At 50.2% G+C, this 23,377-nt stretch overlaps 1 protein-coding gene and 1 long non-coding RNA gene across 2 annotated transcripts in view; both read right to left on the bottom strand.

Moving 5' to 3' along the window:
* The window catches only part of LOC127201527 (uncharacterized), a 59,228-nt gene that overhangs the window by 28,781 nt on the left and 7,070 nt on the right, over positions 1–23,377 (bottom strand). The gene's annotated exons all lie outside the window — the stretch shown is intronic.
* On the bottom strand, positions 211–22,915 carry LOC127201523 (tetratricopeptide repeat protein 38-like). Its single transcript, XM_051160149.1, has 14 exons — positions 22,766–22,915; positions 21,921–21,998; positions 20,731–20,812; positions 19,179–19,350; positions 18,325–18,498; positions 16,412–16,487; positions 13,614–13,733; positions 11,420–11,479; positions 9,768–9,806; positions 5,638–5,719; positions 4,457–4,622; positions 3,572–3,731; positions 3,281–3,354; positions 211–426 (listed from the first exon to the last, which is right to left on the bottom strand). Exons 1-14 carry the CDS (start codon positions 22,784–22,786, stop codon positions 336–338), a joined length of 1,395 nt encoding a protein of 464 aa, XP_051016106.1. The 5' UTR covers positions 22,787–22,915; the 3' UTR covers positions 211–335.

Genomic DNA, 23,377 nt, shown 5'->3' with positions numbered 1-23,377 from the left:
TAAATCTCCCAGCCTAGCTGACCACACCTGTGCCCTGCCTGCCAGCCACAGAGCAAGACAACACAGTCTTCAAGGCATCTGCAAGTAACAGCACTGCTTTGCTTCTAGAAGGCCAAGAAAATGCCTGTTGCCTCTGAAAGGAATTCCCACTATCACTCAAAATCAACGTGTGTCCCCTATTCTACCAAACTAATGATTTGAAGAATTCTGCTCAGGACTTAACCTTATCCTCCGCCAAGGATGCCCAGCTATTTCCTAACCATAACCCAACCAGACAACGACCGAGAGCCAGGAGGTCAGAGCTGGGCTGTAGGCCAAGGACCCAGCCTTGGTCACTACATGAGATGGACAGCGGTTGCCTTGCGGATGAGCCTCTCAGTCAGGGGTGAGTTGGGTCTCAGAGCATCACGCTCCATCAGAAGGTTCCTGTGGAAACACACAGAGGGTTTGTTATAGAACCCTCTAGAAGGATGTGAGAATATGACTGGAAGGAGCAGAATGGGTACAGCCAGCTTACAGTACTTTGAGTCTACATTAGAGATAAGCAGCAGAGATGAGGACTCCAGTGTAGGCTCTCACTGTGGCTTCGTCTGTCTTAGGGGAAGCCATGGCTCAAGACCTCACAGCCCATGCTCCTGTCACAGTCTATGCTGAGGATGAGAGGGACAAGAGACACAGGGAGCCACATGTCAGACTCCCCCAGAAGAAGCAAGGGAAAGAACAGGTCTAGGAAAGCCTTAGTTTAAAGGAAGCAAGAACAGGATCCCTCTGAGCAGAGCCCTGCTGTGGATGAATGCTGCTGCTTGCTGCCACCTTGGTCCTCAGCATGACTTAGGGAGAGGACCCTTACAGAGGCATCAGTGTCCCTGTGAGAAACAGAGGAGAATCTGCTTCCTGAGTCTCAGGAGAAGCAACATGCAGCAATAGCTCTGAGCCAGGGCCAGGAGTGCACCAGAAACATCCCTGCTGGACCCTGATGCAGGACAGTTCAGCTTCCAGAATAACAAGACCAGTGAGTGGTGTCTGAACCACCATGTCTGTGTTGGTTTGATAATGGCCCTAGGAGCTTAAGATAGACACATTTAACAATGGTGGGTCTGTGAGGGGTGAGTGATATTAAGGGTTTGGGGCTTGGTACACAGGGAGGGGACAACCCCACAGCCAGGGTAGAAGTGTATCAGTCTTCTTTCTGCTGCTAAAATAAGTCATATGAGGCTGTGTACTTTGTCAAATTAAAAGATTTTTTTTGACACAGGGTTTCTCTGTGTAGTCTTGGCTGTCCTAGACTCACTTTGTAGACCAGGCTGGCCTTGAACTCACAGGATCCGCCTGCTTCCGCCTCCCAAGTGCTGGAATTAAAAGTGTGCGCCACCACGCCTGGTGCAAACTAAAAGTTTTATTTACCTATGTTTCATAGACTGAATGTCCAAGATCTAGGCCCTATGTGGCTTCAAAGCAGGCTGCTTGGGTGGGTGAACAAGGAAGAAAAGCAGAAAGGCAAATGACTGCATGCAGAACACCCCAAGCAGGTGGCTTTGCTTTAAAACATCTTTCAGGGCTGGAGAGATGGCTCATCAGTTAAGAGCACTGCCTGATCTTCCAGAGGTCCTGAGTTCAATTCCCAGCAACAACATGGTGATTGACAACCATCTATAATGTGATCTAATGCCCCCTTCTGGCATGCAGTACAAGCAAGGCAGCGCACCATCAGTATATATAATAAGTCAATAAATAAATCTTAAGAAAAATTCTTCATTGGACAGCACTCACTAGGGTCCCTGGAGAACTACTCTAACGTCTGAGGATGAGGCCTCATGACCACCCTCCAGGAGGAGTTCTCTTTTCTCCACTCTCTTCCCCTCTCAACACTTCCAAACTTGGGAACACAGGGCCAAGCCATGGAGCCAAGGCCACACTCAAACCATCCCAAACCACAGCAGAGGGATTTTGCCTGCCAAAGAGGGTGGGCTGCACAAGGAGGCAAGCACTTGGAAGGCGTGCCCCACTCCTGCAGGGTCCTCCCAGGCAGCTGTGCCCCCTCTCTCTGCTTGCACTATCTCCTTTCCCCTGGGTAGGACTTGAGCTGTGTGGCCTCAGCTTCAGCATGGGCCACACTGCACCCCAGAATCTGGGTGCTGAACCCCAGACAGCTCTTCTGTCCACAGAGCCCTCAACACCTAGCAGGTCCCCGAGGGGCTCAGCCAATATAGCAGCACCTGTGGCTTTTTACATATGGACATAGGGTGATAAAATCATGGATATGTGTCCATGGCATTTCTGAGTTCAGAGTATCTCAAGCGTTCCCAGCCATCACCTGCACTGCGGGGGTCTGGCCCACACTGGCCAGGGCACCTGCCTTGACCTCTTCTCACAAGGCAAGGACCCAGGAGCTCTCTCCTTGGCAGGGTGTGTGTTGAGGAAGAGGGAATATAATGGGTATGGGCTGGAGGAATTCCTTTACCGTCTCTCCAGACACCCCCCAGCTTCTAGGTTTCAGCTTTCTCTCCTAACCAGGCCCACTGGCTAAGTGCATTTGACATTTAGTTTCCTCTCCACACTCTATGGGATACTCCCATGGTCCTCCACTCCCTCACCAGCTCCACCATCATCCTTTCCTCCTGACCACAACCACGTAACTGTTCAGATGTCCATGTGACAAACTGGTTTTTTCAGAGGTTCCACAAGGACAAGGCCCATACCCACCCACTGTGCACTGTGTCCACAGTTAGCACAGGTGTCCACAGTTAGCACAGGTCAGTAAGAGCCTGTAAGCTGAGGCCTAATGAGCAGACGAAAAAAGGAGACAGGGGATCGCAGGAAGAGGGCACAGACATGCAAGGACCTGAGAGCAGGTGTACTGACTGTCTGTATATTTCCACATGGCTACAATGTAGAGATGGCCTGGAAGGCAGGAGGCTGGGTAAAAGTGTGATGGTGGCTGGGTAGTGGTGGCATACAGCATTACTCCCAGCAATTGGGAGGCAGAGGTAGGCAGATCTCTGAGTTTGAGGCCAGCCTGGTCTACAGAACAAGATCCAGGAGAGCCAGGGCTTCATAGACAAACTCTGTCTCAACACCCCTTCCCAAAAAGAGAGATTAGAACTAGCTGGTCCCTTTGTCAAGCTGAGCCTGCTAATGAAAGAGAACCAAATTCTCAGTTTGCTTCCTGCTTTCCTAACCCCAAAAGCAGGAGCACACATGTCAAGGCAGGTGCACGCACAGGGAGATCATGTGCAGGGGACCCGCCCATGCCTGGCTGTAGGAAGGGCAAAGTGCTCACCGGGCCACATTCTTATGGACGCTGGATGTGCAGTTGATGGCCGCATGAATCAGCAGCTGGTTGAAGATGTCTCTCTATGATGGCAATTATGCAAGTTAGGCCCCTGCAGCGTGGACCAGGGATGGGCTCCCATCCCAAAGGGAACACTGAGACAAACCCCACCCTCCACAGCACACCTTGGTGCCAGCTTCAACAAGAGTGTTCCTACCCCATGAGTAAGGACCACACAGGAGACACCTGGCTGCTGGTCCAGCACTGCAGCCTCTGGGTCCCTTCACTCAGCTGGCTCACCTGGGCGGTGCTGCCCCCAATCTTGACAATTCGGTAGCGGATTGGCAAGAGAAGTTCCAAGACTCGGTCAGGGTTCCCGTTCTCAGCTTCCACAAGGGCCTGGCACAGGGGCAGCCCCACATCTTGTGCCAACTTGTGCTGGCAGTTCTCCCCTGGGGACCTGTCACCAAGACCAAAGCTCAGTATTCACCTCCACAAAGTCTTCCTGGGTGGAGAGACCCAAAGTTAGGGCCTCTCACAGCTTCCTGATGCCACTCTCCTGGGGACAGGAGACACAGACCTCTGCCAATGTAGGGAGAGGCTCCTGTCCCCAGCCTCAGTTTGCTCATCTGGAAAGTGGTATAACAGCACAGAGATGTCAGGACTAAGGACAATGCCAGGTAAAGACTAGGCACCCACAGCCATGGCCACCAGAGAATGTGTCTGCAAGAACCTGTGCTCTCAGGCTGCCCTTGTCAGCCCAGAGGGCTTTGTTTCCAGCAGACAAAGAATCTGAGGCTAAGAGCAAAGAAGTAGCTAAGCAGCCCTCGGGAGGCAGAGCCAGGTGGATCGGTATGAGTTCGAGGCCAGCCTGGTCTACAAAGCACTGTCCAGGAAACCTTGTCTCAAAAAAAAAAAAAAAAAAAAAAAAAAAAAAAAGAAAGAAAGAAAGAAAGAAAAAGAAAGAAAGAGGTAGCTGGATGTCCCAAGGACACCCACAAGACCCCTGGGGTTCAGACAGCTATGGCGAAGCATGCCCACCTGGGAATACCCACCTAGAAGCATGGGTTTCCTCAAAGCTATGCTCACCAGCAGGACCTCACCCTAGCAGGCCTTGGCTCAGCCCTTGCAGGCAATCACCCTGTTATCTGGGTCCAAACCTCATGGTCTCAGGGCCTCACATACTTGCTGGCCTCCTGCAGAGTGGTCATCAGCTCCTGTGTGGTCTGGAGGTCCTGTGCACCCAGGGAGGCCATCAGCAAGTGAGCATCATTGAAGAGAAGGACGTGGTCTCGGGTATGCTTCTTGGTCACAGGTAGAACAGCCTGCCACCGTTGGCCAATAGACACCCCTGGGGACAAAGAAAAGTGTGAGGCAGCAGTGTGTCTTACACTTGTTTCTTCTGAACCCACATCACTCAGAAGCCCATCCAATCTTGTCCCAGTAAGAGGCCAGGATTGGGGTGTTGGAGAAAGATGGGATGGTAGTAAGTAGGGCCACCAAGGCCTATGCTCTCCTTGTGTGGCGGGAAACACCACAAACCCATGAGGTAAAAGCAGATTTGAAAAAGTGTCACCGGCTATCAAGCTACTCCTACGCCTTGATAGACGCCCAGAACATGTTTAAATGTTCCCTGTGGTAATCTCAAGCCTAGTACCTGTGGAGAGGTGGCTGGGTGGTTAAGAGCACTAATTGTTCTTCTAGAAGTGCTGAGTTCAATTCCCAACAACCACAGGGTGACTAAGGACCATATAAAGGGATATAGTGCCCTCTTCTGGCAGGCAGGTGTATATGCAGAAAGAACACTCAGACATTAAGAAACAAATACATACATACATACATACATACATACATAAAAAATTTAAAAACTGAACAATGATCCTTGATTCACAACAATGAGGGAATGAGAAGCCTTTCCAGCCTGTTGTTCACTGTGTACCCCACCTCATCCCTCACACTTCTGTGGAGCATCATCTGGACCTCCAACCTGGACAAGAAGCCAGGCCAGTCAGGGTGACCATGTAGCCTGGCGTGGCAGGTGGAGAAGCCTCTGCAATGTCAGAGTTGGGAAATTCTCACCAAGAGGCACCAGCCAGTAGCCAGGTACCACTTGTGCCCTGAAAGACATGCCAGTTAGCATACGGCTTTGCCAAGGTTCCCTGCCTCAGGCTACCACACCAGGGAGGGGTGGAGACTAGAATAAAGGGCAGTAGATGGTAGGTCAGTGGCCTGGGACTGGCAAGGAGACAGCGGCATCAGCTGCCATGCAGAGATGCAGCCAGCCTCCTTCATCCCAACGCCTCACCCTCAGGACCGGCAACCACACTTTCTCTCCTTGTGTAGGGAGAGGGAAGAGACACAGGTACCTTCCATCTGAAGACGGTAGAGCATGGAACAGCTGTTCAGCACATCCACCATGGAACCACTGGCCTGCAGGCTGGGAAGGATCTGGAAGGCAAGGGCCGTGGGAGACCAGGCTCAGGGGCCCAAATAATGACAGGGCCATGGTATAAAGGAATGTGAATTTAGAACATGGCAGTTCTGACAAGATCTTCTAGGTCTGTGTAATCCAGTTGGAATATAAACAGGCCTTTCATCCAGGAGACAGAGGCAAACAGATCCGAGTTCAAGGTCAGCCTGGTATAGAGCAAGTATCAGGTAAAGAAAAGCTTAGGTCCAGACATGCTGACACATGCCTTTAATGCCAAATGAAGGAAAAGTTAGTTTGTAGAAGGAAGCACCCATGTTGGAAAGTGATGTCTAATTGAGAGGCAGAAAAGTTGACAATGAATCAGAGAAGATTTGACAGAATAGGATATGGCCAACTGTCACAAAAAAGAGAGAGGAGAGGGAAGCTATTTAAGAGGCAGTTTTACAGAGATAAGGGGCAGTTTTCATTTTTTGTTTTGTTTTGTTTTGTTTTTTAACCCGGACAGTAATAAAGAGATGGGTTGTAGAGAGAAAGGTGGGGCGGGAGCAATGGTTCAGCTGTTAAAGGCTAGGCTCACAATCAAAACTATAAGAGAACTCAGATGAAGATGGAACCAGCCAGAAAATGAGAAGGAGCCAGAAGACTAGAGCAGATTGCTGAGTTAGTCTGAGGCCAAGCAGAGCAACTCTGGACCAAGAGAGAAGCCAGATTAAATAAGTCAGCTGGGAGAAGAATTTGAGCCAGAACAGCTGAGTTGAACCAGCCATCCCAGAGCTCAGAACAAGAAAGGGTGAGCTTATTCAGTAGTAAGTCTCAGAGGCTGAAAACATTCTAGGTCTACGTTAGATTGTATGGAGGCTAGAAGCTTCCAGGACTAGGCCTGGGTTAGCAGGAGGAGGCAGTAAGTCTCCCAGACAAAAATAGAGCCAGGAGAATAAAAGTTCTTTTTATACTATGGGAACAGCCAGAGTTCTGATGAGCCGTGAGTGTGGCCTGCACAGAGAAAGCCCTCAGCAAACAAAAGCTCTAAGCATCATCCCCAGCACCCCAGACATCAGGACCACCACCACCTTCACTTCTCAGCCTTCTGATTAAGATAAAGTGCAGTACCACAACACTCAGTAAGAGATCATGCAGCTGTGAGTGCCAGAATGCATGAGGGGCACACACACACACACACACACACACACACACACACACACACACACACAGACGCCCACTCCACTGTGTGCCCAGGCTTAGTCCTGGCTCTGTCAACTGCCACTCTCTCACCCTGTGCCTAACGTTGCTCTGCCATGAGACTCAGGTCTTGCCTGGTTTAGATTCAACTTTGCTCACTAGGAGACCTATGTACACCTCAGAGCACACAGTTCATGTCACCTCATCTTCTGTCTAAGAAGCTGATCGTGACAGAAGGACTCCTCCAAGAGACCCTCGGCTGCCAGGTGTTTGGTGGTCTGACCCCCACATCATGAGCATCCTGTGCCAAGATTTCATTCCTAAGACCTCAGTGGGGAGCTTTTCCTTTCAAAGAATGCCCAGGGGCTGAGAGGGTAAGTTTAGAGAGATGGGAAGGTTCTAGAGTTGGCTAGCACAATGGGGCCCAACAGCTCAATATGCTAAGGCTGCAATGCCACACAATTTATCCTCATCATTATTTCGCCTGTATGAGTGCTTTGCCCGCATGTATGTCTATGTGCCATATGTGTGCCCTGTGCCCACAGAGGACAGAAGTGGGCATCTGGTCCCCTGGAACTGGAGTTACAGAGAGTTTTAATCTATGGTATGAGTGCTGGGAATTGAACCTTGAACCTTGTACTTTGGAACAATAGTTAGTGATCTTAAACCATGGCCCATCTTCCATCTTCTAGCCCCACAACTTTTCTTTTTTCTTTTTTTTTTTCTTTCTTTTTCATGTGACATTAGGATCCCATGCATGCTAAGCAAGTCCTCTAACACTGACATCCCTAGGCATGTTTTGAAAACTGTTTTTTTTTGTTTTTTGTTTTGTTTTGTTTTTGTTTTTTTTTTGAGACAGGGTTTCTCTGAGTTATCTTCGCTGTCCTCAAACTCACAGCAATCCGCCAGCCTCTGCCTCCACAGTTCTGGGATTACAGGTGTGCGCCACCACACTGAGACAGGGTCTCACTATACTTCCAAAGCTAGGCTTGACCTCTCTTCATAGTCCAGACAGACTATGAAATTTAATCCTCCTGCCCAGCCTCCTGAGCAGCTAGGGTTTCAGGTCTGTGCCACCATAAGTAGATTCATTTTTATAGCATAGATTTTGTTAACAATAAAAACAAACAGGAGTCACTCAAGATGGTTCAATGGTTAAGAGCACTGGCTGCTCTTCCAGAGGCTCTGGGTTCAATTTTCCAGCACTCACATGGTACCTCACAACCATCTATAGGCTCTCTCTTCTGACCTCTGCAGGCACCAAATATATGTGGGGCTAGAAGATGGAAGATGGGCCATGGTTTAAGATCACAAACTGTTGTTCCAAAGTACAAGGTTCAAGGTTCAATTCCCAGCACGCATATATATACAAATAAAATACATAAATCTTTAAAAAATTAAAACACATATAGTTATATGCACATACCACTGGCCATATAGTTCAGTAAAGGCACTGGTGAGGCCAAGGCTGTTTTGATCACTGGAACTCACATAGTAGAAGGAAAACAGACTTCTGCAAGTTGTTCTCTGACTTTCACATACATGTCATGTCATGTATAAATATATGCAATAAATAAATGCGAATTTTTTTTTGAGACAAGGTCTCACGATGTAGCTCTGGATGTCCTAGAACTCACAATGCAGTCCAGGCTGGCAGTGAACTCACAGAGATCCATCTGCCTCGGCCTCCTGAGTGCTGGGATGAAAGGTGTGCATATCACACCTGCCTCTGACTTTTTAATATTTATTTTTATGTGTGTTGGTATTCTGTCTGCATGTTGGTTTGATGGTGCCAGGTACTCAGGAATAGAAGTTACAGGCAGTTATGAGCTGCCATGTGGGTGTTGGGAAATTAACCTGGGTCCTCTGGAAGAGCAGCCAGTGCTTTTAACTATTGAGGCATTTCTCCAATGCCCTACCTCTGACTTCAAGTTAAAAATTAATGAACAAAAATCCAAACCAATACAAACCCTCTTATGGACAGACGTATTGCCTTGTTAAGAATACCACACCTTTAATCCCAGCCCTTGGGAGGCAGAGGCAGGCAGATCTCTGGGAGTTCGAGGCCAGCCTGGTTTACAAAGTGAGTCCAGGACAGTCAAGGCTACACAGAGAAACCAAAACAACAACAAAACAAAACATCTAGCTGGGTGGTGGTGGTGGCACATACCTTTAACCCCAGAACTGAGGAGGCAGAGCCAGGTGGATATCTGTGATTTCAAGGCCAATGTGGTTCACAGAGAATATCCCAGGATTGTTACACAGAAAACTTTGTCTCAAAGGAAGGAAGGAAGGAAGAAGGGAGAGAGGGAGGGAGGGAAGGAAGGAAGAGGGAGAGGAGGAGGAAGAGGAGGAGGAGGAAGAGGACAAGGAGGAGGAAGAGGAGGAGGAGAAGGAGGAGGAGGAGGAGGAGGAGGAGGAGGAGGAGGAGGAGGAGGAGGAGGAGAGCCATTTGAAAGGACAGAAACAGTCAGAGATGCCCTTAGACCGGCCTTTCTAGAACACCACGAGTCAGCAGAGACTCCACGACACACAGTCAGGATGTGGCTCTTGACAACAGCCAGTCCCACAAAGTCTTTTATTTCTTTTTTCATTTTTTAAAGACAGGATTTCTCTGTGTAGCCTTGGCTGTCCTGGACTCACTTTGTAGACCAGGCTGGCCTCAAACTCACAGCGATCCACCTTGCCTCTGCCTCCCGAGTGCTGGGATTAAAGGCGTGCGCCACTACTACTGGCTTCCCACAAAGTCTTATCTGAGAACTTGGTGCATTCCACCACTATTAGCTCTGGCTAGGACAACACCAACAAGCTAGGAGAAGGCCCGGAGGCTACGAGAGTCACAGGCAGACTGTAGCAACATGCCATAAAGGATGAGAATGTACTTACATGGCTGTCATAGATGGTTAGCGCGGCCTCATATTCCCCCTGCAAAGGTGACATTGCTATGAGTAACATCTGGAGAAGTCAAAAAGCGATGCTTGGAAACACACTAGGAAGAGCTGACCAAGGCCCCCAGTAAACGAGATGGGCAGGGCTCAGTGGTAGCCCAGTGTGGAGGGAGGAGAAGTTGAGCTAGGAGCCCCCATATCTCTCTCTATGGTAACAGCTGGGAGAAGTATCCTGAGGAGTGGGATGCTGCCAGTCCCCATCATCTCTCCTCATCCCTCTCTCATCGTAGAAGAATTTCTGGTGCTGTAGTTCCAATCTAAGACTCTCTCTGTGTTCCCCAGAACTGTTCCAACCCCACTATGGTGGTATAGATGAGAGTGTCCCCCATGGGCTCAGATGTGTGAATACTTGTTCCCCAATTGGTGGCACTGTTTGTACAGGCTTAGGAGGTGCAGCCTTGCTGGAGGAAGTGTGGCACTAGAAATGGGCTTTGAGAGCTTAAGGCCTCACCCTGCTCTCCTCGGTTCATGCTGCTTTGTGCTTAGATGAGGTGAGCTCTCAGCACCCAGTTCCTGCAGCTATGTGTGCTGCTTGCTGCCATGCCTCGCCATCAAGATGGAGACTCTTTTGCCTTGGAACCGTAAGCTGAATGAACCCTTTCCTTTGCAAGTTGCTTTGGTCTCAGGGTTTTATCACAGCAATAGAAAAGTAACTAAGCCTGTTTCCCAAGAGTGAAAGATATCTTTGAGGAGTGCAGCCTGCCAAGCTCTTGCAGTATGAATGCTGTATTGCTTCAGACACCATCTGTGCTGGAGAGGTTGATGTTAACTTGACACAAGCTAAAGTCATCTGAGAGGGGGAGGGAACCTCAATTAAGAAAATGCCTCCATGGGCTGGAGAGATGGCTCAGAGGTTAAGGGCACTGACTGTTCTTCTGGAGGTCCTGAGTTCAATTCCCAGCAGCCACATAGTGGCTCACAACCATTTATAATGTGATCTGATGCATTCTTCTGGTCTGCAAATGTACATGCAGGCAGCACTGTATACATAATTGTAAGTAAATAAATCTTTTTAAAAAAAGCAACAGAATTTTAAAGAAGAAGAAGAAGAAGAAGAAGAAGAAGAAGAAGAAGAAGAAGAAGAAGAAGAAGAAGAAGAAGAAGAAGAAGAAGAAGAAGAAATGCCTCCATAACCAAGCTGAAGGCAAGCCTGTAAGGCATTATCTCAATTAATGATTGATGGGGAGGGCCCTGACAATTGTGGGTGGAGCCATGCCTGGGCTGCTGGTCTTAGGGTCTATAAGAAAGCAGGCTGAGTAAGCCATGGGGAGGAAGCCAGGAAGCAGCACTCCTCCATGGCCACTGCATCAGTTCCTGCCTCCAGGTTCCTTCCTGCCCTGTTTGAGTTCCTGTCCTGCCTTCCTTCAGTGATGACTACAATGTGGAGATGTAGGTCAAGTAAACCCTTTCCTCCCCAGCTTGCTTTTGGCTATCGAGATACATCACAGCAATAGAAGCCCTAACTAAGACACCATTTGTACCAACACACAAAGGTGCTACATGGAAGTCAAACAGAGCGGGCAACTGGGAACCACCTCTTCACTGGACATCTGCAGTGGGTGAGACAACCCATAGAAACAAGCAACCTACCTTTTCAATCAAGTACAGGGCCCAGTGCCAATAGATATGGCTAGCCAGCATATTGGAGTCCTGCAGAAAGAATGAAAGAACAGCTGAGCACCTGTGGGCTTGGTCTACAGTGTGGTTGGTATATCGCACGAACCCCTGGGTTCAATGCCGAACATAGAGTAAGCTGGGTATGGAGGACCACACCTGTGATCCTGGCACCAGGGAGGTGGACACAGAGGTTCAGAAGTTCAAAGTTGGGCTGGGCAGATGCTCACTTGGTACAATGCTTGCTATGTAAGCACGAAGACCTGAGTGTGACTCCCTGTACCCAGCTCACAGCATGACATGATGATGTAAGACTGTTATCACATGAGGATCCTTGAGGTTTTCTGGCCAGCCAGTCTTGCCTAATCAGTAAGCTGCAGGTGCTAGGGAAAGGTCCTGCTCACAAACACAGGTGGATGGCACCTGAGAAATCACAGTGTGTCTTCCACATGTATACATATACCTGTGCACTTGCACCAACCTACAGGTGCACTTGTACATGGACAAACACAAAGATACACAAACACATAAGCAGAGGTGGGGTGTGTGTGTTGGGGGAACAATGTAAAGGAGAGAAGCCAGGCCAGCTAGATGCCAACTAGTGCTCCCCACGCAGGTGCTTCTCCCTACCCATAGAACCTTCCAGCATCTGCCTGGGAAGCCCCAGAAAAAGTAGCTTCTCTTCTTTAGGCTCTTTGTACCCCCCAAATATTTTCCAGACCCTGGAGTCTGGACACCTTTAGAATGGGCTGCATGTTCATACACCTACCTGTTATCCATGCCTGGAGATGCTGGGAATTAGCCTGCCTGTCAATCACAGTCCTTCCTTGCCCAGGGAACTGCTCAGAGGGATGCTGGTGATGACCATGACCTGCCTCCTCTCTGAAACACTGAGCATCTCTTCTCAGTGCCAGGCACAGGAAAGGGCTTACTGCCCTAGCTGTGGTGCCCTTACAGCCTGCTGTGGTACAGAAGGAAGGGCAGCAAGGACACGTGGACCAGTGGCCAGGCCACATGCCAGAGAAAACAGGACCACACAGAGGAAGAAGGGCCCCCATAGATAGTGGGCAATGAGGATATGACAGCAGCCAGTCAGGATCAGGGATGAGTAGTATTGGGAATAGGGAATAGGGACAGTGAGGCCACAGAGTGCTCACGCCATGGAAAGTGGAGGAGGCTGGTGTGCTCACTGCCCAAATGAGGAGGCTCACATGCCCCAAAATGTTTGTAACCTTGCCTAAGGACTTATTCCTGTTGGAACAATAAAAAGCCATCACACCTGGGCAGTGCAAATGGGAGAGGCATAGCAAAGGATCATGGGCCTTTGGGAAAGAGACTGGAAGAGATGGGAGGACACCAGAGGAGGAGAGGAGGAGAAAGGAGGCCAGCGCTATGGGTTAGGTGGAGGAAGAAGCACATGGCCAGTGTGGATGGACGGTTTGGACCTGATGAACAGCATTAACAAGTGTTTGAGATTCTACATGCAATAGAAATTATTAGAAGCATATGGCATGGGATTGGGCCAGGACATAGGATACCTGCCCCAACGTGGAAGGTAGTTTAGGGGATTAATATCTGCCCTGCCCCAGGTTAATTAAAGATTTAAAAAAATATATAAAAGGTGTCTGTGTTTCATTGATTGCTAGTGGGTTATAAAATACCACTATAATAATAATTATAGGGTTAATAATAAATATTATTAGGCCATACTTATAAATTAACTGCAACATGGCTCAGGGTGAGCACTAGAGCTATGACCTCCATAGGCCCCATTGGCTAGCCAGTGGGCCATCACCCAATGAGCCTGCCTTAGTCCCACCCACTGCACCATGTGTTTCCTGCTGGCAGCAGCAGAAGCACAGGCAACTCAGGGTCCTGAGCATGTGCAAACTAACTAGGGTCTAATTTACCCAGCACCTTTGGACACATTCTTCTCACAGCAAAATACCTCAGGAAGACCTCAATTGTAGTCACTTCTAAAACCCTGGTAGATGTTGCGGTGCTAGGGGGGCTCCCTGGGGATGTTTGGCTGTCAGGGATGTCTCCAAGCTGAACCTAAGCTCCCAGGGAGCTAAGCCTCACCTGTAGGTCCCACCCAGCAAGCCTTGGGGGAATTCCTGGTGTCAGACTAGGTGGCCCAGCAGAGGACCAGCAACAACTCAGTTCATACCTTCCAGTGGCCTTCTGTGCGCTGCATGAACTCCATCCCGTCTTTGACCTCTGCTCTCATCTCATGTATATGGGCCATAGTGTGCACTGACCAGGCATCTGTGGGCTCAATAGATAAAGCCTACAGGAGGTAAGAGATGGGAAGACAAAGAAAACAGGGATTAGCCTGGTGGCCTGGACCCAGCAACAGCAAGGGTGGGAACTGGGCTCTAACTCAGGGCCCAGCACCAGCTTCATTTCCTTGTTGTCTAGGGGGTACCAATGTGTGTCTTACCCACCATAGCAGGCTGCCGAGGAGGGCATGTCTGCCAGTCTCACAGATGAGGAAACTGAGGCTCAATGAGGCCAGGATTTGCTTCCTGAGCACATTTGAGTCATCTGCAATATGCTACCCAGGAGCTCTGTGCCTCAGTTTCTCATGATGGCCTTTGGGGCTCCCTTCCTTTCAGGGCTTTGAGAACAGTGTAGACTGTTACAATCTCTGGTGGTGAATGACAGGAGGCTGCCCTTCCCACTTACACTCAGGGGATGGTTACACAGGTGGCTTCCTGAGGGAGAAGCAACTGGTTCTAGCAACACTTGTTAGTGACAAAATCTACATGAACCCTGAGCTCTGCAGTGAGGCAGAGGGACACATGAACAGCTCTCACCTCCTTGTCCATCTGTTCACCAGGTGACTTCATGTTTCCTGAGCTCAAAGCAGTAAACTGGGGCTCACTGCAACCCCATCACTGGCTTATTCATTGCCCCACACCAAATCATGGGTCCCTTAGACTTGCTCTCCCTGGAGTCTGGAAGTGCAAGTGCCTCAGCACTAGCCTGGCACCTGCTGTAAGGGTTTGGCAACATGCCCCAGCAGTCTCTGCCTTCCTGCTCCTGTCCCTCAGCTTCCACACTCTTGTCCACTCTATGTGAGAAGACAGGGGTCACACATCATGTCTGCATGGCCTTGGGACAGATGTTCTGTGTACCAGGGCATCTGGGGACATTGCAGAGTGCATCCTGAGCATGCTGGGCACCGGCACCCACTTAGGGACCCCCCCAACCATGCTGCTTTTACACAGGGGGTTGAGAAATACAACTCAGCCTTGATCTTTCTGTCTATAGGGCTGACCAGCATCCTCACACAACTGGAGTCTTGTGAGGTTTCCTGGAAGACTCCAACTCTGCCTGTTCCTCACAACTCTCCTGCCCCTCACACCTGAGATTGACCTGCTGGGCTTGCTGTCACCTGGTGAAGTCCCTGTAGTCCAGTGGAGCCTGGTGCTGTCCACCTTGTGGAAATCTGAGTGCCTTCACGTCTAGCAACTGTCTATGGGATCTGAGGCTAAGGTCAGTGGGGCCTATAGCACCAGGAGAGCTGGAGCAAGGGACAAGAAGAATCAGTTGTCGGGGGCAATATTTTGCCATATCTTCTTTGTTGAAAGACTTGAGACTACATCTTCGACCATCTTTCTTTGTAGTCAGCTTGTCACAGTGCCACTCAGAGCTCCTTCAATTGTTGCCCTGGGCCCTCCACATGCCCATGTATCTCCCCCAACCAGAGCAGCATTTCTATAGCTTAGTTATGAATGGGGTATCTGGCTACCTTGATCATACAGCTTAGGTGGCCAAGGAGCTACCTGGAGCCCTTAGGTCCGACCCAGAGCTAAAGAAACAACAATAAAACCCCATTCTCTTGATCCCTGAATCTGGACTGAGTCTGATTCAGGCTACCTTCAGAGACCCTGAGGGAACTGCCATGAGGAGGGGCAGCACTTGAGACCCAATTGGGCAATGCCTGGGTGCGGAGTCACAGCAGGGATGCAGGGAAGCTAGGATGTAGTCCAGGCTTTTGAGAGGACAGCCATCTTGACAGGTTGGCCAGGTGAGGATCTGACCCCTGAGCTTTATCACCATTGGAGGGCTCTGCCTAGCCTCTCTCTGAGCTTCAGCTCTGGTGTAGTTTGGGCACTACATTGCTTAACAGGGTGGGCAGAGACCATTGGCAGAAACAGGCATGGGCAAAGTGCCAGTTGTGAGCCTGGTCTAAAAAGCATATGTCACTCTCCACGCACGGCAGTGGCTCCTTGCACCTTCGTTTCTACTCTTGAAAGGACAAGAGTGGCAGAGAAGGACTTCAAGAGCCTTGTGCCACCTTGCACCCAGGTCTGTCCCTCGACCCTGGGGCCAGGCCTATAGGTGTATCCCAGAGCTCCAGGCTAGCAAGCACATCCAACCAGAAAAAAAGAACACCGGGCCCGAAGCTGAGGCCCCCAGAAGGTTTCATACTGGCTCCACCCCTCCCATTGAGGGCACCCCAGTGATGAGTGAGGGCTAAGACACAAGCTTGAGGGCAGGTTAAACCCCTCCACTCAGGCAGAAAGAGCATCACATGATCAGGCCCTGACCTAGGAAACCTGTTTGAAGTCTCCACCCACCTCAAGCCACAGGCAAGGCCAGACCTGGTGGAATGGTAAGAGATTCAAGGAGGAAGAACCAAGGTTTGCATGGCTCTCCTGTAGTGAGCCAGTCTGCCTAGCCCTGTGGCTCTGGAGCCAACTGGGACTCAGAGAAGCACTGAGCCATCACTCTGGTGACGCCTGAGAGCAGGAGCCACCACCTCCCTGAGCCTCTCTGCCTTCTCTGCTCCAGGGACCTTGGGGGAGATTAAAGGAGTGACAGACAGGCCACTCCTTCCCCTAATACCAGCCCCTCCTGATCCATGAAACACCCCGATGAGGGAAGGCAGGGTGGCTTGGTCAGCATATGAGGAGCCACACCCTGAAGGGCCTCACACCTTGAGAAGGGCCCACTCACCTCTTTGGCAAGCTTTTCTGCTCTGTCATAGAAGTTGGTTTCCATCAGTCCAAAAGCATAGATGCCTTTCACATAGCTGAACACAGAGAAAAGACTTCAGTACCCAGGAAGATGACAAGGAGAGATGAGTCCCCCAGCAGGATCGGCCAGAGTCCTCACACCCAGGGCTTGTATGTGACTGTGTTCATACATAGAGGGTTCCCAGGTGGAACCGAGGTACCATGCAGTGGGCGGCAAACTGATCACTGTTGTCCATTTTGTGAGCGGGCCCTGTAGAGCTGGTGTCAAGGAAAGAGGACTTGTTGATACCCTGATTCTGCTCAGGCCATCAGGGAGCCAGAAAAATGTGCATTGCTGCGAGCCACCAGCAGGTGGCAGCACTGAAACAATTCCTTGTCCCAAGCCAGAGAACAGTAGTTTTGATCTTTCCCTGATGCTCATTAGGAAGTTTCTCAGACTTCCTAATGCTGTAGGACCCTTTAATACAGTTCCTTACATTGAAGTGACCACCACCCCCAACCATAAAGGCATTTTCATTGCTACTTCATAACTAATTTTGCTATGTTGTCTGTGTTTTTCAATGGTCTTAGAAGATCCTTGGGGGGGGGGGGATCATTTGACCTCTGAAGGGGTCTCTACCCATAGATTGAAACCACTGGTCTAGAGACCTCCTTCTTGGGAAGTCTGGTGTTATGGGTAGCTCAGGCTTTGGTTGCACTGTGCACCATCTTTCATGCAGCCAGGGAACACCCACTGATTGCCGCACCACTCCCTACAGCCAGATTCCAGGGGGTTGTTTGCCCACATCACCCTCCACTCTGGACCACATGCTGGGAATGACTTCATACTTGCATTCTCATCAGTCACCCAAGCACTGAATCCCGAGGCTGTCAGTCACAATTGACAGAGAAGTTTTATCCTGTGTCCCTATGGGACTGAGTGAGGAAAGATGCTGGTGTCTGAGACTCGGGTGTCACCTTTACTGTCCAGCACAGGGGTACATAGCAGCTTTTCCTTGAGAACAGTGGTTTATAGTTGGCTTTGAAAAATATTTGCCAAGGGCTTACTGTAGGTCAGGTATTAGTAGCTCGTGAGTTGTTTAATCATCAATTTGGCTGAGCCATGGTACCTGGACCTGTGGTCAAGCACCATTCTAAGGGTCACCACACAGATGCTTGAATCATCAGGCGTGATTAACTTTTTAATCAGTAGACTTGGAGACAAGAAGATTCCCTACAATATGAGTAGGCCTATTTCAATCAGAAAAAATCATGGAAAGAGAAAGAAAGACATTCTGCCTTCCAGCTGCCTTTAGATACAAAGAGGAAATTGCGTTGACTTCGGTGGGACTTTGCAGCCTGTCACACTGCCCTGCAGGTTCTGAATGTGCCTGATGCTACTCTCTGGAGAGTGCTCCTTTCCCTTGTGGTGACTGGCATATCCAGAGGTCAGTGCACTAACCAGCTTGGGAGAGAGAAGGATGTGGCCACAGACCTCCTGGCACTATACAGATGAACATGGAATAACCTGGCCTGGAGACACACACCTGTAATCCCAACACCAAAGAGAATAAGGCATGAGATTGCCATGAAATTGAGGCCAAGCTGTGTAACTGAATCATATCCTATGTTAAAAATTAATAAATCTAAATCTAATGATGGACATGATGAATGGTAATTGAGCTTAGAGATTATAATCTTGGGGATGTTTGTTACTGTAACAAAAGGAATCCTATCTGACTGATACACAATGGTACTACCTTGTTCACAGGATGGGATGAAGATCAAATCAAGGAAAGGAAGCCTTTTAGATTAGCGGAAGAAGTCTCATTAGCTTTAGGCTGAAGCCAATAGAGTTTCTGTGCTTTTAGGATGGAGAAGGATGAAATGATATGGCTTCTTAACGGCATGTACCTGCTAAAGGGGATGCTAGGGGTCCAAAAGGGGTAAACCCGAGCCACGGAATCCCGCATCTCCTCATGGTTACCCAGTAAAAAGTAGGTTCTGTGCGAAAACTTCAGGGCCAACATGTCTGTCGGGTGGTCCCGGAGAATCAGTTCCCAGCGATCACAGGCCTTGGGCAAGTTCCTGGAAGCCAAGAACACACAGAACATGAAGTCCACATCCACAAGGGAGTAGGAAGCCATCCTGTGTCCCTATCTGCATGAGCTGCTTTGAAGCCATTGTCTCTGGGGCTGGGGAGATGGCCCATGGATACAAGTTCTTGCTCTATAAGCACGAGGACCTGAGTTCAAATCCCCAGCACCTGAGTAAGCCTCAGCCATGGGCATAGGCCTGTAAGCCCAGTGCTGGGCGCAGCCATGAAAGGGGGATGGCTGAGGCTTGCTAGCCACCAGCCTAGCTGAAAGATTGTGAGCTCTAGGTCCAGCGAGAGACCTTGTCTCAAGGAATTAAGATGAAGAATGACAGGATGGGACACATGACATCTTTCTTTGGCCTCTGAGCACAAGGGCACCTGCATAACTCACAAGCACAGGCATGGGTACACACGCCATAACACAGCCCTGCACACAAACATTAATACAGTAATAAACATGAGATATATAAAATAGTATAGTTGTGCATTTGTATTATGCACATGCCACAAAACTAAAGAGTCCTGCAATGTGAAGTGGGGAGGAAATACTTCTTCATTCAGCATTCATTTTGGGGCAGAGAGATGGACTGCTGAGAAGCTCCCTCAAGCTCTGCGGCATCACCTTGCACAGGCTTGGGATCCCAACCCCCACCCCAGGGAGGCCCCTCACCCCTCAGCAAACATCTCCACAGCAGACACGTGCAGCTGCTCCCGAGGCGTCAGGGTCTGGGTTCGGGAAACCTCCACCATCGTCTTCACAGCCTGGTCCAGGTTTTTGTCCAGCTTCACGGAGCTTCCCGTGCCAATGAGCACAAGGCCGTTAGAGATGGCATGGCCCATGGCTGAGAGAAGATTGGAAGACAGTTGGTCACTCAGCCTAGCCCAGCCCCACACCCCACGAAGTGTGAGCCAGGCTGGGTACGGGCTTGCTGTCGAGGCTTCATGGGGCAGTGGATGCTGCAGCACTGCTCAAGTAACCGAGGTTGCTTTTAACTGGGCTTTCGTTGAACCCCGTGGTCTGAAGTATTTCCCTGTGCCCTCAGGAACCTGGCAGAAGCTGTGAACTGGTTCATAGGCTGGTATTATTGCTACAGCCAGCCCAGGCCTCCTGGGATGCTCAGTGAATGCTGTTCAGGGAACTGAGTCAACAAATCCCTGGGGCCCACACTCTGATCCTATCGGCTGCTCTCACACAGGATGGTGGGGTGGGTAGTCCTTCCTGAAGGTGTAAGGACTCAGGCCCTACCCATGCTCCCCAGCCCCATCTTGAGAGAGATATGGTACCCTCTGGTGTGAAGAACTAAATCATTGACACTAGCCTGCAAAAAAGAACCATAATACTAAGATGCCTACTACTTTAAGTATCAGACCCCGCCCACAGCCTGAGTCCACTCTGAGCACTAGCTGTCCCTATGGCAGCATATGGTTGGCCCTGCTTTTCTCTTGAGGATCTCCTCATTCTGTCCTTGCCAGGGCAAGAGCAGGGCCTTGGCTTTAGCTTGGCTACACTGCTGCAGGTGATAACAGTGTCCCTAACTCTCCTCAAGTCCCAGGATCCTCACCCCACACAGGGGCCACCCATGGGGGACTCTGCAGCGGACTGGACTGACCTCCCCCATCCCAAGACACACAGGGGCTCCATTTCCACACAGCGCTAGTGGCTCTGGAGATGTCTCAAATTCCTAAATCCCAGACAAAGGTTTCAGGAGCCATCTCTGTGTTCTAGGATTCTGGGCTTGGGAGCCACCTAGACTGCAGTATGTGTCTCACTCCCAGTGACCCTCAGTTTCCTCACCTAAGAAGCAGAGTTGGTGGTGGCTTATGTCAAACTGACAATAGAGGAAAGATCTAGAGTAACAATTCTCAACTTGTGGGTCACGGCCCCCCTAGGGGTCCAGTGATCCTTTCACAGGGAGCATATGAGAGATTTACATTATGATTGGAACAGTAGCAAAAGTACATTATGAAGCAGTAACAGAATAATTTTATAGTTGGAAAACATATGTGAAACTGTACTAAAGGGTTGTAGAATTAGGAAGGTTGAGAACCACTGATCTAGAGCCTTCTATAGAAATGGCATCCTCATAGGAGCAGCTGTTGTTCCAACAGAAAGGTAACTGTCAATGGCCCCCTCTGTGCAAGTCTCAACCCAGCCACTGCCTCCAGTGTGCCCTCCCAGCCAAGTGACAAGTGAGTCCCTACAGTCAGGGAGCTTTACTCACCGAAGTTTGGATCCGCTGCCTTGAGCTTTGACAGGCAGCCCTCGATGCCACCAAGACTCTTGTCATTGGTCCACTTCACATACTGGAATGAGAAATGCAGGACAATTTCTGTCTTTGTGGCCCTTCGATCCTATCAGTGAATATATCTAAACTCGGATTTTGTTGGGTCAGGAGTGCTGGTGAGCAAACTCGAGATCTCACACAAGGTCTACTATCAAAGGGGTCCCAGACCTGAGTTATTTTTCTTTGTAGAACAGTGAGTGTTTCCGGGCCATAATTAAAAAACGGTATAACTTAGTTGGCCTTTTAGGAAGAGATTAAGTACACAGGATTGGATGACGCCCCCTAGGGGTAGGGATGCTCACTGCCAGCAAAGAACTGTGGAAAAGTGGGTCCGTCCCAAGATATCGGGTGCTGCTGGTCCCCCTTTTCAGCACTAGAAGGGTCCCTGGAGTCACTCACACATCTCTTGCTTCATTTCTCCAAAAATGACCACAGTGAGCCTGGTGTGACGGCTCACACCATAATCCCAGAGATGGAGTCAGAAGGCTGCTGTAGGGTGCAGGCCAGTTTAGCCTACATTGTGGAACCCAAACTAACACAACGACCACAGCTGGTGTTATTACACTTAAAGATGCAAAGGCTGGAAGATGGAAAGGCCAGCTTTTGCTTTCTATCTGCATCTTCAGACCAAGGTGCCTGCCTCTGACCTATTGGATGACCTTAGATCATTGGACCCACGTCACTTCACTTCAATCCCATTCTCTGACCTGGATTTTAAAAAAGGCTGCTTGGACCTTTTTTCTGAGACCCTGTTCCCTCTCCCATAAGTCCCCCAAGTCCTCAAACTACAGGAAGCTTCCCTGGTATGGCTCGGGTGGGAATGGATGGAAATTCTTGGTCCAGCTAACATGAGGGGAGCCTCAGGACAGGACCCTATGCTTTTCCTGGCAGAGCCCACAGTGAACCCTCAACAGGCCACAGTGGGACACCTGTCTCCACTGCTGTCCACACTGGAACTGGGGACCATCGGGACAGGGCTCCCAGGGCTGGCAGAGACACGTCCCATGTTGTTGGAGTTCTGTGGCAAAGGGCAGTCTTCACTGCAGAGGGGTTTACAGACCATTCACCAGTAGAAAGCTCTCCTCAGAACCCTTCACGGAGGACCACGCGTCTCTTGGCCGTCATACCTGGGTCAAGGTGGCATCAAACAGCTTGCAGGCCTCATTGCTTGTGGTTGAGAGTGGGAGGCCGGCATCCTTCCAGGCCTACACACCAGGGGAGGAACACAGGGATTTGACTTGGATGTGCGCCCAACCCTTGGTTACCACTCTGTAAAGTACCTGAGAGGCCCAACGGAGATGAGTCCAAGTGTCATCCATAAGGCAGACAGCACATAGGGTGGGTGAGGGGGCATTACCAGGAGTGGTGGGAAGCCTGGCCCCAGGTGGAGGAGGTTAGTGTCCCAAAGTGTAACTTGAAAGCTTGTCACCTGCCTAGCTAGGTATGCACTACCTGCCAACACCTAGCAGCTCCTTTCTCACTACATGGGAGGAGTCGGACCAAACCTACAGTTGGAGAACCTTCAGATTACAGTGGCTGCTCTCTGTGACCTGACACAGGATGCACAGTGCTCAGGTCTCTCATGGGTGTAGGCATGCCCTTTCATGGCAAGCAAAAAGGCTGCACCTTCCAGGACTTAGCAATCAGGTGGCTGTGGCAAACCCACAGGCTGCTGGGACCTTTATTTTCCTTCTATAAAAAAATGGGTTCAAGGTCCCCACCCTGGCTGGCTACAAATGAACGGCTTCCTGAAGCCAAGCCCACTGCACAAGCTTCCACCTTTGCCCTTAACTGGGAACCAATTCGGGATCCCCCCACCCTTGGCAGCAGATGCACAGCAGATGCAGAGAGCTCTCTGGACTAGGTTCTTTGCCTGACTCAGGGTGACCTGCATGTTTGACCCCCCCCCCCACTCCTCTTCACAGGGCCAGCTCCCTTTACAAGAGGGACAGAGCTCAAGGGGTGCGCATACCTGGCAGTCTCGCAGCGACATGATTATGGCTTTGGTTTGCAGAAGCGAGGATTCCAGTGAAGGCTCTTGGAAGTCCCTGAGGCCTTCCAGGAAGTAAGGCTGCTATTGATTTCTGAAGGGGGCGGGGCGAGGGAGGCGGCTGTACCGGGATCGCTCATTGGTGGCTTGAGCAGTACTTTTGCAGCTCAGGGACCAGACCTGCCCGCCCCCTGAAATCCGGAGTGGGTGTGGGAGGTGTGGGTGTAGGTGTTGGTAGAGCAGGAGGAATAGGTGGTCCCTGAGGGAGATGAGAGGACACACCTGGGCGCCCTGGCGGCATTCCCCAGCTGGGGTGCTCAGAACTAGCCTGGCAGCTGCAGTCCCTGCTCCTGAACCCCAGCTGAGTAGAGGTGCCCAGCTAAGGTTTGAGTTTCAGTGTTGTTCTTGCACATTCGATGGCATGGGTGTCCCCGGTCCAGCCTCTCTTGGCCCAGGCCTCCTGCACTGGGCCAGAGGTCCTGAGGAGACTGGGAGCCCTGTGTCAGTGCCTGGAGCCTCAGGTGTCTTAGTGGAGAGCTGTACCACTGAGGTACCACCCCTGCCCAACCCCTCCCTGACCCTGCTTTGAATTAG

The sequence above is a fragment of the Acomys russatus genome, chromosome 17, assembly GCF_903995435.1.
Source record: "Acomys russatus chromosome 17, mAcoRus1.1, whole genome shotgun sequence".
In the NCBI taxonomy this organism is placed as follows: Eukaryota; Metazoa; Chordata; class Mammalia; order Rodentia; family Muridae; genus Acomys; species Acomys russatus.
Note: the sequence above shows the minus strand (reverse complement) of the source record. Positions and strands in the feature narration are given on the sequence as shown.